Below are 12,130 nucleotides of genomic sequence, written 5' to 3'. Positions count from 1 at the left end.
GTCAGTTAAAATCTTGTGGCAGAAATCAGTTTGCAGAGATGGGCACGACCAGTTCCCACAGCCTGGGAGAAGTGCTTACTCTTTGTAAGTTCAGCTTGTTAATAAAACTTGCAGTCTGTTCACCACATAGCTGCATGTTTCAATGCCCAAAAAGAGAAATGAAAAGCTCCTAACCATGACAAAGGCAAGTGCCGGGTCCTGCACCTGGGACGGGGCAACCCTGGCTATACGTACAGACTGGGCGACGAGACGCTGGGGAGCAGCCCCGCAGAGAGGGATCTGGGGGTTGTGGTTGACAGCAAGTTGAATATGAGCCAGCAGTGTGCCCTGGCAGCCAGGAGGGCCAACCGTATCCTGGGGTGCATCAAGCACGGCATTGCTAGTCGGTCGAGGGAGGTGATTGTCCCGCTCTACTCTGCGCTGGTCTGGCCTCACCTCGAGTGCTGTGTGCAGTTCTGGGCACCACAGTACAAAAAGGACATTAAACTGTTGGAGAGTGTCCAGAGGAGGGCGACGAAGATGGTGAAGGGCCTAGAGAGGAAGACATATGAGGAGCGGCTGAGGTCACTGGGCCTGTTCAGCCTGGAGAAGAGGAGGCTGAGGGGGGACCTCATCACAGTCTACAACTTCCTCACGAAAGGGAGTGGAGAGGCAGGTGACCTATTCTCTGTTATCACCAGTGACAGGACCCGTGGGAACGGTGTGAAGCTGAGGCAGGGGATGTTTAGGCTGGACATCAGGAAGAGGTTCTTCACCGAGAGGGTGGTCGCACACTGGAACAGGCTCCCCAGTGAAGCAGTCCCTGCACCAAGCCTGTCTGAATTTAAGAAGCGACTGGACTGTGCACTTAGTCACATGGTCTAAACTTTGGGCAGACCTGTGCGGTGCCAGGAGTTGGACTAGATGATCCTTATGGGTCCCTTCCAACTCGGGATATTCTATGATTCTATGACTGGTCCACACAACTTGCAGTTATTTTCAGCTAACAGAAATCCAGCAAAGATGGAGAAACCCAGACAAACCTTAACTCCAAGGTATATCTTAAATTTTTGGAAAACGACAGGAGTATGGTTTCCCTACCTTCCTTTCTCTGGTGCTTTAGTCCAATTATCAGAATAAAGTGCTCTTTACACCTAGGAAATCTGAATTACTGTAGTGCAGTTAAAGATGTATTGCATGGCTCTACGTCTGCCTTTGTCTCTATTTATGTTTGTCAGGGAAGCCTGGCTAGAAATCTTATTGGCATACAAATAATGTATATTAGGCTTCAATTAATTGCTATAGAGAACTACTGAGTAGTAGTGTTTTTCTTATCTAGCACAGCAGTGAGACTTAATATACATGGAGATGACTATTTTCTGTATATATAATAATAATACAATTTTTGAAAAGTTTGCCTCTGCGCTTTAAGACGGCAGAAGAAAAACAACTTATGAGAAATCTTCAGTCACATTTGTAATAGTCTTTCTAATGCTATGAAGTGATGAAAAAGGAATACAGACGCTGACATTCAAAAGCAAATTCTACATTATATCTACAGACACACACACACTGCAAAACCAGTAAACACTGAACTATTATGAAGAACCCAGCAGAGGGAGCACAAGTCACTAAGACACTGAAATGCTGCGTATTTTAGGATCAGGAGGGGTGCTAGCCCATCCAGAATTATGTAGTTTGGTAAACAAAGAAATACATTTATAGAACTTGCTGTTTGAAGAACCTAAGAATTGGGTTTTAAGATTCTGTTGTGAGAGTTGTTCTATTTTACAGCATTAAACTTGCTGAAATACTGTGGCCACTTTGCAGCAATATTTTTTCCTTAGAGTAGCCATACAAATAATTAAAAACAAACAAGTTTCTACGTAGCCATTAAGGAACTCAAGATTAAAGAAGTGCTTGTATTCTGATATTTTATGCAATTTTTTTATTTTTTTTTTTTACCTAAATCTGAGTAACCGATTAAGAGATAATTGTAAACTAACATTGACATGTACATTTGTAAAATAGCAATCATTATCCATGCTTAGCTTTGCTAAGGACAAACAACAGTTTCCCAGATGGGAACAAAGAAACAGCTCTTATTCTTAATTCTGTTGTTAATCACAATACCTTCGTAATGACCATAAAAAGGTAACAAATTCTTATCCAGATTTCTAGCTAGTGCAAACTAACACTGCTTCCACTATCTGTAATACAGTAAGCCATAACAGCTGAGAAGTTCAGCATTTCAAAGAAATACTGGAAGCTGGGTAGTAAGGGTGTGGGAGGGTATTGAGCAACCCACATCACCTAAAATCCAGCCAGAATGCACATCATATATTATTCCTTCAAATCATGCTGCTCTATTTTATCAAAGCCTGCTCAGACTGTACTATTTTTCTTTGCAGAATTATTGAATTAGATATTCGGACAATCGGGCAAGGATACAGGCAGAATCGAATTATGACAACCTCATTCACAGTCTCACCAAGCTAAGATGAAAGACAGGAGCATTGGCAAAAATAGCCTAAAAGTATCTGCAGACTGCACAACACACAGACACACAAAACGTTAGAATTAACATAGTAGGGAAGGTATGAGGAGGAATGACAGGATCAAATTAGAATAATGCAAGTGTGGGCTGCACATCAGGAAGTACTTCTGGCCTGTAAAATCCACTTACCTAAGAAGCTTCCCACACACCCCCTTAGTGCACAGCATCAGATGACCTCCTTACCACATGCACGGGGAAGGCAGGAGCCCTGAGACAGAAGCGGTCTCTAAAAAACACTTACCTGAGTACAGGCTGCCTACTGCATAAGCAACTCTTCCCCTGCTAGGGATTGGAATTCCAAACGAGCCACAAACTCAAGAGAAGTTCAGTGCATCGCAATGTTTTGAAGCTCTGCACGGTTGTACTGCTCAGATGCCCACAAAATTAAATAGCGTCAGAATTGGAAGTGAAGATGAAGCAACTGGTCTGACATCCTTTAAAAATGCCCTGGGGGAATGCAAGTACTTCTGTAACCACTCTGTGCACAGACTGGGTGTTTAGAGGCCGTAGCCTGACACGCAGCATTGAATCCTGCACAGCGGTTCCAGCTTAGTGTCACTGGCCAGCACATAGAAGCCACCCAATTTCATTTTTAGACCCAGAAAAACTAAGTTTTTGAGATGCTATTTGCAAGAAGCATTTAATAATTTACTAGTTTAACTTTAATAATTTACTTCCCCTATCAGTACACTGTGAGAAAACACCTTGAAATACCTTGTTCTTTCCTCATAGCTTCCACAGTCTCTTTAAAAAAGCTTCCACAGTCTGCCATTTAAAAAAGCTCTTCCTAGAGATTCTGCTTTGTGTGTGATGTATTTTGCTTCAGGTTTTCAAAAAAGCTGTAATTTACTTTTTTTTTTTTTCCAGAATACAGCTTCCCTAAGGATTTATGGAGAATTGTCTTCCTGTGCAAATAACCAGGCCAACAAGGCTGCAAATCCGATCCAGAAAAGTGTACATCTATGCTTCATATTCTCCCAAAAGTATATTATTTTGAGTGGAAAAGGACAAAGTTTAGCATCCCTCACTCAGCAGGAAGCTAAGTTCTTCAAAAACACTGTGCTTGGCACATTTGTGAAAGGCAGTTCTGAATCTGCTCGCCCATCTCTCATGTTCCCATGTAGTTGTTCGGTGCCATCCCTAATATAGTTTAATAATGGTAAAATGCACTTTGCTGCCAAGTGGGAATTACTTCACTGGAGATTACGCTAATTTTTAGGATTAACACAAAAGCAGTTGCCTGCCTTTTAGGACAATTGCACACTGTTCCAAACTTACTAACTTTTCAGGAGAATTTAAGGACCTAGTTGCTTGAGTTGAAGTGCTTCTATTTCACATAGGTCATCACATTGAACTCACAGATATTTTTCGGTAATAACGAGAAGACTATGACTGGGGTCTTCTATCTCATACCTCACATGAGAAATGGAGAGTAATCAGTATGCTGCTGGTGAACTATGTGCACAAAGAGCATCACGTATAGGCTTGGCATCGTTTTCATTTGAGGAGGTAGAAGTGGATCTTCTTCCATGCATTTATCTCACAGTAGTGATAGCAGCTCTCATTTGCTCACTGAAGACATAGGATCCATGAACATTGCCAATTGGTTTCCACAAGCAGATCTTTGAAAATGCATTTCAGTTTCCTTGACATTGAATTCCTAAGGAAGATCGTCAAAGCACGATCTGGCATGGAATAGTGCTTTGTTCTTAAAGTTCCAAACACAAGAACACTGAAGTTAGGAAGGTTAAAAGTTGTGTTCTGAGTCAGCAGAAAAGACAGTTACATTAGAGAAGGATTTCACATTCACTGAGTACTTCTAACTCTTTAGGTCTGGTCTGCTTTAAGTGAGACAGTGTACTTGATTCCAAGTTTCAAACCAAATTTTAACTCATTTTCCTATAGAGCAGGTTACCTTCTGCTCCATTTGTTTCCCTTTGTCAAATCAGTATGCATTTTTGCTGTTTTCTTCACAGACCATATTTCCTCTCCCTCCTCTGATTTCCAGGAATTTTCTTGATACCAGCATACCATTTTGTCATCACTGTGCTTTGTCCTCCTCTCCTCCTCCCCCTTTTATTTTAAACTTGTTTCATTAGTCATATGGTACACATAAGTCGCGAAATTAATTTGTCTTTCTGCATTATCATTTTGCTTAACATTTAGCAGATGCTAAGTAAGAGGATATGCCAATATTTCAACAGACACCCAAAATAATTTAGTTGAGTTTAGTTAGCAAGTTCATGTCTTATTACACGTCTTCACAGTATTGATTTCCTACTGTCTGCCAGAACAACAAATGCCTGTTTTAAGAGATGCTCACTCATCTGCTGATGTACAAATCACACTAATGTTGAAACACATGCTTCAAGAGCAAAAGCACTCCCTCACTCCCCTCAGTGTCAAACCCTTGTTCTCATAGCTCAGTAGTCACACCGTTCCAGTTACATACTGAAAATAAAATGAACAGAATTGGTTTTAGTTATTTGGAGATGTAAATCTACATTCTGCCCAATCCCAGATTTACATCATCCTCATCTGTGATAGGACTGAAAGAATATGTAGTATGTAGTCACAGTAAAGTGTTTGCTTTGGATACAAACTGTGATTTCCACTTAAAGATATTCTTTGTGAGCAAAATAAGCTAGATAAGTAGAGGTGCAATTTTTAGTAATTGCGCTTCTACTGTAGGCTTCTTCCAGCAAGACTATCAGTCACAAATCACACTTTCCTTCTCAGCTGATTGAGAAAGAGGGCCTAATGAAAGCACCTCATCTACATCCTTTCTGACAAAAAGGCAGAGAAAGTGAAATCTTGCCCAAGCATGAGCATGCTTTAATAGATGTTAGATACCTCTACTTTAATCAAAGCAAGCCAAAATAAGCTTCTGTCCAAGAGCAGCGCAAGCAATGAAATGTGATTTATATCACATGAACAGTCTGTCTTGGTAGAGAACATCTCTGTAGGCAAAAAAGTCAGGCTGGTCTCTGCCCTGCTGCAGTCTCTGGCTTCCCGCTGAGCCTGTGTGCGGCGGCATCACTCAGTGCCAACAGCAGCATGCAGAGTCCCAAGCTCATTTTGTGTAAGCCATAAAGCAGCCTTCACACGGGACTAGCACCACAAAGAAAATTCCCACTTACTAGATTGCACTAAGTACACCTCAGCTCAGACAGAGCATCTTCTAAACAATGAGGATTTCTTATAGCTCTGAATTGTGACTATTTGTCCCCAGAGAACAAAGCCAGCCCCAGATCCATTTAAAAATAAATCAGTCAGTCCAGGCACAGAACTTAGACCAAGTTGCAAATAACAGCTCTACGAGATTGTTCCACCTTAACAGGCAATTCTTTCTGTACCTCCCACCCAAACTCTCGCCAGGAGCTGTGTGAATCAATCAAATAAATAAATAAATAAATAAAAGTAAAGAATTTAAGTTGGTTACAAATACCACTCCATAAGCTGGAAACATGCCAGTGTTGAGTTTTCAGAGCTGGAAAAAAAAACGACTTCTGTATATTTGAAAAGATGCAGTAAGTTTGTTTCCACACATTTACACTAAAAGGTGCATTACCAAAGTGTATGTATTGAACATGTCTTCCTTACACTGAGGATCTGAGTTTTGGAAGTTTTTGGTGTTTTATCAAACATTAAATGAAATGGATTAACCAAAAGTTAGGCTTATGCAACTTAATTAGCTAAATACCTATTGTTATCCTTAACATGCTGATTCACTACATTTAAGAAAGCCTTGCAATCAACTAATTATCCTCAATTACATTTGTGGATTTTAAGGTTGATTCACACACAGCAAATTAGTACAAAATTAAGTGAAAGAGCACTCAAACTTTTTTTGTTTTGTTATTCTGTCCTCCTTGCAAGAGAAGGAGCACTTCTGCACCTGTTCACCCATCCCTGTGCACTTACCTCCCTCAAATAGCAACCTACACAAAAGAAGCATCCTTTTTTACTCTGGTCCTTTTCTGGAGGAACACAAAAGTATTTTTACCTTTTTTTATATTTTTTTTCTTATAGAACTCTAATGTGGTGCTCATCAACAGTTCCCTCACTCCTCACTCCATCAGATCAAGCTAAGGATTTTCAAAAAGTATGCAGCTTTTCCAAGTTATTTAAAGTCTTCAGCTTTATATTCTTCCCATTGAGAGAACTGAAAAGTTTCAGAACTTGTCTAACATTTCTATGCTTCCTTTTTTAACCACCGCTTGGTAATAACAAACAGCTCTCTTGACACTATGGTGTCAGTGATCCACATCTGCTTTACGCAGGTTGAACTCCTCTGGCAACTTGAGTCTAAGCTGTTCAGAAAATGCTCAAATCTCAAGGGACAAATTCCATAGATGACTTCCTAGAAGTACTGATTTTGTGAAGTATTTGGCTAAGACAATCCCAGTTTCCTTTAAAAAGGATCCCCACCATTCTAGTTTTGAAATACCAAAGGATAAGAGCGAGCACTGAACACTGCTGGTACCCGGGCACAAAGCGGTGCTGCTGCCTCGGGAAGGAGGAAGGCAGAGGGGTCTGCGCACGATGGGCAGAAGGAAGCAAGGACATGCCACCTCGAATGCCACCTCTCTCCTAACATCACGGATATTCAGAGCACGCATTATTCACGTTTGCTATTGCACTGTTATGGAAGTTTAGCAAAGCACCAAATGTATGACAGCTGCACGTGACATTTAATTCTGGAGGAACTGAGATTTTTGCTCTCTAATTAGGAAGCTACAGCCAGCCAGAACCTGCAGGTTACATTCTAAGAAAGCAAAGATAACAGCAGGACTGGGAGAAGGCTTTAAAACAAGGGTGTTTTCTATTTTCCAAGTTGAAGACTTCCTCCATCTCCTGCATCCAGGCAGAGATTAAACCAGTCCTGCGGCTGGCTTGCTGCACCTGCTCCTTGCAGCTGGAGCCCCAGCAGCTGCTGCCACGGCCCCCACCCCATGCAGCTGGGGAACCCCAAGTATGCTTCACCTACACGGTGATGCAGGCTGTCCTGGAGAAGGGACCAGGCATGCTCCACACAAAATAAAGAGGGGAAATGACAATTTGGGTGGGGGGGCAGTATTCATCCCATGGAGGTGGCCCTGGAAATCTGGCTCTCTACAGACATTCACAGAGGCTGAAAGCCCAGCCAGGACCAGACTCACAGAGGGCTGTCTCCCAGCTTCCACACTAAGCCCTGCAGGCTATACCTCAAAGCGATACAACTCTGCCATAAATATCCCAGATTAATTCTGATCCTAGCATCAAATCCACTTAAGTGACTTAAAAGCCTCCAAGTCCTCAGAGCTGTCTGCCCAAAAAGGGCTCTGCAAATGAGTCTTGGGCTGGTGGAGAAGAGAAATGTTATCAAACAAGGCAAGCCATTTGTACAATTTTTAGTAATGTTGTTTGCAAGAGACAAATGGGACAAGATAGCTGAGTTGGCATCTTGTACTAGGAGAACAGACACAAGAAATCCTCAGGTACTGGACATGAGTGCATGGGGTAGGATTTGTGTAAATACTTTCTGTATTCCTGTAAATTTCTGTTCCATGCTTTCTGGAAATAGCACTTTCTGCTTATTACAAGAGGAGTGGTTGTTAAACGACAGCATATGCTCTCCACCCAGTGTGTTTAGGGAGCTATTTGCCTAGCTCTCCTGGAGACATCTATTTAAAAAATAATAATAATAATAAATAAACCTAAATGGCTAACTCCAGCATCGCTAAAACCCCCTAAACGTTAACGCTGACAGCCAGAGGGGAGGCAGAGCTACTTCCCTTCCCACTCCGCCACACCGGGCAGCAGGAATGCGTTTGGGAACAGGAGCACGCCAAAGGGGCAGGGAATGACCCACGACCATACGCCCCCCTCCTTCACCTCGCAAATCCGTACCCTAGGCAAACCCGCGACGCTTCCTCCCCCGCCACCCGGAGCGGGGGCACGGAGGCAGCAACACGGCCGAGGCCGGGAGGCCGTTCCCCGGCCTCCCTCGGCTGCAGCGTCCCCGCGGGGCCCCACGAAGCCACCCGTGGCCGAGCCCCGGCACAGCGGTCCCCGGGGCGCAGCAGACCCATAGCCGGGCGGCTCTGCCCCCCAGCGCCCCGAGGCCGGGTGAGGGGCCCCGCCGGCCGCCCCCAGCGCCCCGCCTGGCCCCGACAGGGGGCGCAGCCGGTGCCGGGGAGCGGGAGCGGCCCGGGGGGGCCGGCGGCAGGAGGAGAGCCCGATCCGTGCCGGGAGCGCGGCTCTCAACGGGGGGAGCGGCTGACAAGCAGCCCCTTGTGTCGTACCAGGGCGGCGGAGTGGGCTCGTAATAAGATGCATGCTTTTCCCACTCCGCCCAAGTAAAACTAAGTCCCAAATACTTCGCTGCGAGTAGCCGGAGGCCGGGGAAGCGCCGCGGGTTCGCTTCCATCGCTGTTCTCCCATCGCTGGTACTTAAGCGCGGCGCGCAATTAATTAAGCGGCTTTCTGCGCGCTGTAAAGCGGCGCCCGGTTAATTCCAGGTGCCAGAGGCCGGCAGCGGGTGCGGAGGTCGGCAGCAGCCGTGCCCCGAAAGGGGCGAGCTCCGGGCGGGCTGCGCCGTGCCGAGCTGACCCCGCTGGGTCGCAGCTCTGGGGGCTCCCCCCGGGCAGGGCGGCCTCCCGAGGTGCACGACTGGGGGAGAACGAGCCCTAGAAGAAGGACAGAGCCCGTCCCGCTGCTGCTCTGCCCGGGGGGCGGCGTGCCCCGGGGCTGCGGGGACCCGGCGGCGGGGAGAAGCCTGCCCGGGGTGCCTCCGGCGCTGCCAGCGCTCAGCCCCCGAGCATCCCCGCTAGACCCCACTGAAGCACCGGCATCCCGAGGGGCTGGGGGCGTCAGAGGCTGAGGCCGCCCCCTCCGCCGCTCGGCGAGGACCCCCTCCTTCCCGGCGAGCCGCCTGCTGCGGGGAGTTGCGCTGCTTGCTTGTACGCGGGGCGGCTTTAGGAACCCGAAGGCAGGAGGTGAAAGAGGAGGAAAGCCCCGCTACTGAGAGACCCTCCTCGAAAAGGGCAAAGAAACGCGGGCAGCGCTTACTTTTCGTGCTTTGCGTTTTCCTGGATGGCGCTCAGCACCCCCGGGTACGCGGGGGGGACGCCCTGCTGGAGCCTGCATGTGGCCAGGTGCCGGTGATGCTCATCCTGGAGACAGGCGTTTTCGTGGTACAACTTGGCCACTTGCTGCTCCAGCTCGTCTATCCTCCGCTTCTGCTTCTCCAGCAGCTCCTGCTGCGTTTCAATAATCTTGTTCAGCTCCTTCAGGTACTCCGCCGCCTTGCTGGGGTTCTCCGCCGGGCTCTCCATGGCCTCCCCGCACCTCTCACCCTCCGGGAAGCAGGTGGGGGGCGCAGGTGCCAGCCAGCCCGCTCCGCTGGGAACTTAAGCGAGAGGGGAAGAAATAAATAACCCGCCGGAAACCGGTCCCCCTGCCGGCTCTCCTCTTCCCCTCCTACAGCAGCCGCTGCCCGGGCGAGCGGAGGAGCGGTGCGCGGCGGCTGCCGGCCCCAGCCGCCATTGCTGATGCTCGGCTTCCCGCAGCCGAGCGAGGGCAGGGCCGGCGGGGACTGCGGGTGCCGAGCCGGGGGGAGCCGCCGGTGCCGCTCGGAGCCCCGCCGGTGCTGGCGCACGGGCGCTGTCCCGCCCTGCCGGAGCCGCAGCCGGCTCAGCCCCTCGCCAGGCAGCGCCCGCGCCCCCGCCGAGCTCGCAGCCGGGCATGGGAGCCCGCAGCACGCCGCTCTCCTGCCTCGGCAGCCGGGGCCGCGCTTTAAGTAGCCGGGGCTGCTGCCTCCTCCGGGGGGCCGGTGAGGAGGGGGCTCCGCGGAGCGGCGCATCCCCCCGGCACCCCGCTGCCGGGGCGCGGCGCTCGCCGGGGAGCGCCCCCGGAGAGATGCGGGGGGCAGCCCCCGGGCCGGGACAGGCCTCGGCACCCCCCCGCCCTTCTGCCCGGCTCTGCGGGGGCGGCCCCGGACCCCCCGGGCTCGCCGGAGAGGGCCCGGAGAAGCGCGGGGTGCGGGGAGGGTGGGGAAGCCGGGCTGCGAGACCTGATGTAAGAGCAAGGATTTTTCCCTGGCACGTCTGGGGAGCGATTGTTTATTGATGAAATAGCATCAGGGTGTTGGCTGCCTGGAGATGGGAGCTCTCCAGCAGCATGCCCGGAGTCAGACTCGTGCTAACTGCTGTGTAGCAGAGACCTCTGCCTTTCCATCAGCAGCCCTGACATTTAAAACCTCCGCTGGTGAGACTGCTTCCCGCTAAGGCTGCATCGGGCCAAGAAAAGTTGCCGAGATTTGGCTCCTCTATGATCCCAGTGTGAATACATGTTGGGAATGCTCATGGAAACAGGGAATAGGAAGGGGAAATGGAGATACTGCAGGAAGAAGATAGGAAGGTGGAGAAATGTTTTTCTCCTCCCTTCCTCTCCTTATCTCCTTAATATTTTTCTTTCTTCTCTCCACCTTTAAACTTTGCAAGTTTCAATTAGTAACATTTTCTTACAGCAGTTGCTGCTGCTGTCACAAATGTACTAGCCCTTTCCTGTGGAGTCAGCTCTTATTAGCATTTGCCAGGATGCATTGCTTTGGAGTATGGCTGATGCAGCGGGCTGAAGAAGTGGGGGACTAACAGCAGCCCTACCAGGGAGGCTGGAGACTCTGAGCTCCCCCCAGCTGTCCTTGGAGTGAGGGGCTGAAATTTTTGGAATGGATTTCCAAAACAGAGGATGTACGTCACAGGTTCCCACCTATGGCTTACTTATGAATATGGAGAAAAGGGGCATGAGGGGAGGATAAGCCTAGAGGGGAAGAGATTCACCTGGCAAGTTTCATATTCATTCTGATTTTAAGGTAGAAATTAGTTATCCTCAAACTGTTGCTTTTGCTTTGGACATATGTGCAACAAAGGGCTGTTGTCACTATCAAAGTAACTGAAGCATGAAGGACTAATTCCCAGTCCTCCTGGGGATCACAAATTCACAGAGAAGTCTTTATCTGCTCTTTTGAGAAGACAAGCTTCTTTTCCATCAACCTGATCAGAATTTTTCATTAGAATTGTTGAATATATATGTATTATAAATACTCTGAGTTCGAAATATAACTGCTGAAGAACAGTTTGCTCTTTGTGGCATTAAATGGTTATCACAATATGGCACTGAGGCAACCTGCACAACATTATTTGAGAAAGCCAGAATGCTTGTCAGGTGTTAAATCAATAAAGAGACCACGAGAACTTGCTTATTATATACAAAATAAAATGTGAGGACACTCAAAATTCATTAATGTACAGTAAAAACCTTATTAATCATTTCACAGAATGGACAGCTGACGTGGAGCAGCAGCAGCAGTTACTACAACTGGTACCTCTTTGAAAGACCTCTTCTTAGGTAGTTAAGAGCTAGTTCATGAGACCCATGCGACATTGCTGAAGAGGCATGAGGCATTTTAAATTATTACTCTCCTCCTTTCTTTTACAGAATAAAAGTGAATGCCTCAGTTCCCAAATGGCAAAGTTATGGCTTGTTCAATGACTTGTTAGTCTTGTTAGACAAGCTAACTGAGGAATAATAGCTTGTGAAGGGCTGGCT

General features: G+C 47.7%; 1 protein-coding gene across 12 annotated transcripts in view; it reads right to left on the bottom strand.

Annotated features, from left to right (window-relative positions):
- The window catches only part of IQSEC1 (IQ motif and Sec7 domain ArfGEF 1), a 341,869-nt gene extending 331,752 nt beyond the window's left edge, over positions 1-10,117 (bottom strand). For 4 of the 12 annotated variants that reach the window (XM_040569077.1, XM_040569080.1, XM_040569082.1 and 1 more), the window contains exon 1: positions 9,590-10,111. In XM_040569077.1, the coding sequence (XP_040425011.1) occupies positions 9,590-9,855 (266 nt within the window). In that variant the 5' untranslated portion in view covers positions 9,856-10,111. Of the gene's footprint in view, positions 1-9,589 lie in introns of all 12 variants that reach the window. The other 8 variants (XM_040569075.1, XM_040569078.1, XM_040569081.1 and 5 more) reach the window with 4 other exon arrangements.
- Between the last annotated feature and the right edge of the window lie 2,013 nt (positions 10,118-12,130).

The sequence above is a fragment of the Cygnus olor genome, chromosome 10 (assembly GCF_009769625.2).
Source record: "Cygnus olor isolate bCygOlo1 chromosome 10, bCygOlo1.pri.v2, whole genome shotgun sequence".
Lineage (NCBI taxonomy): Eukaryota > Metazoa > Chordata > Aves > Anseriformes > Anatidae > Cygnus > Cygnus olor.
The sequence above is the reverse complement of the archived record's forward strand: the minus strand, read 5'-3'. Positions and strand labels throughout refer to the sequence as shown.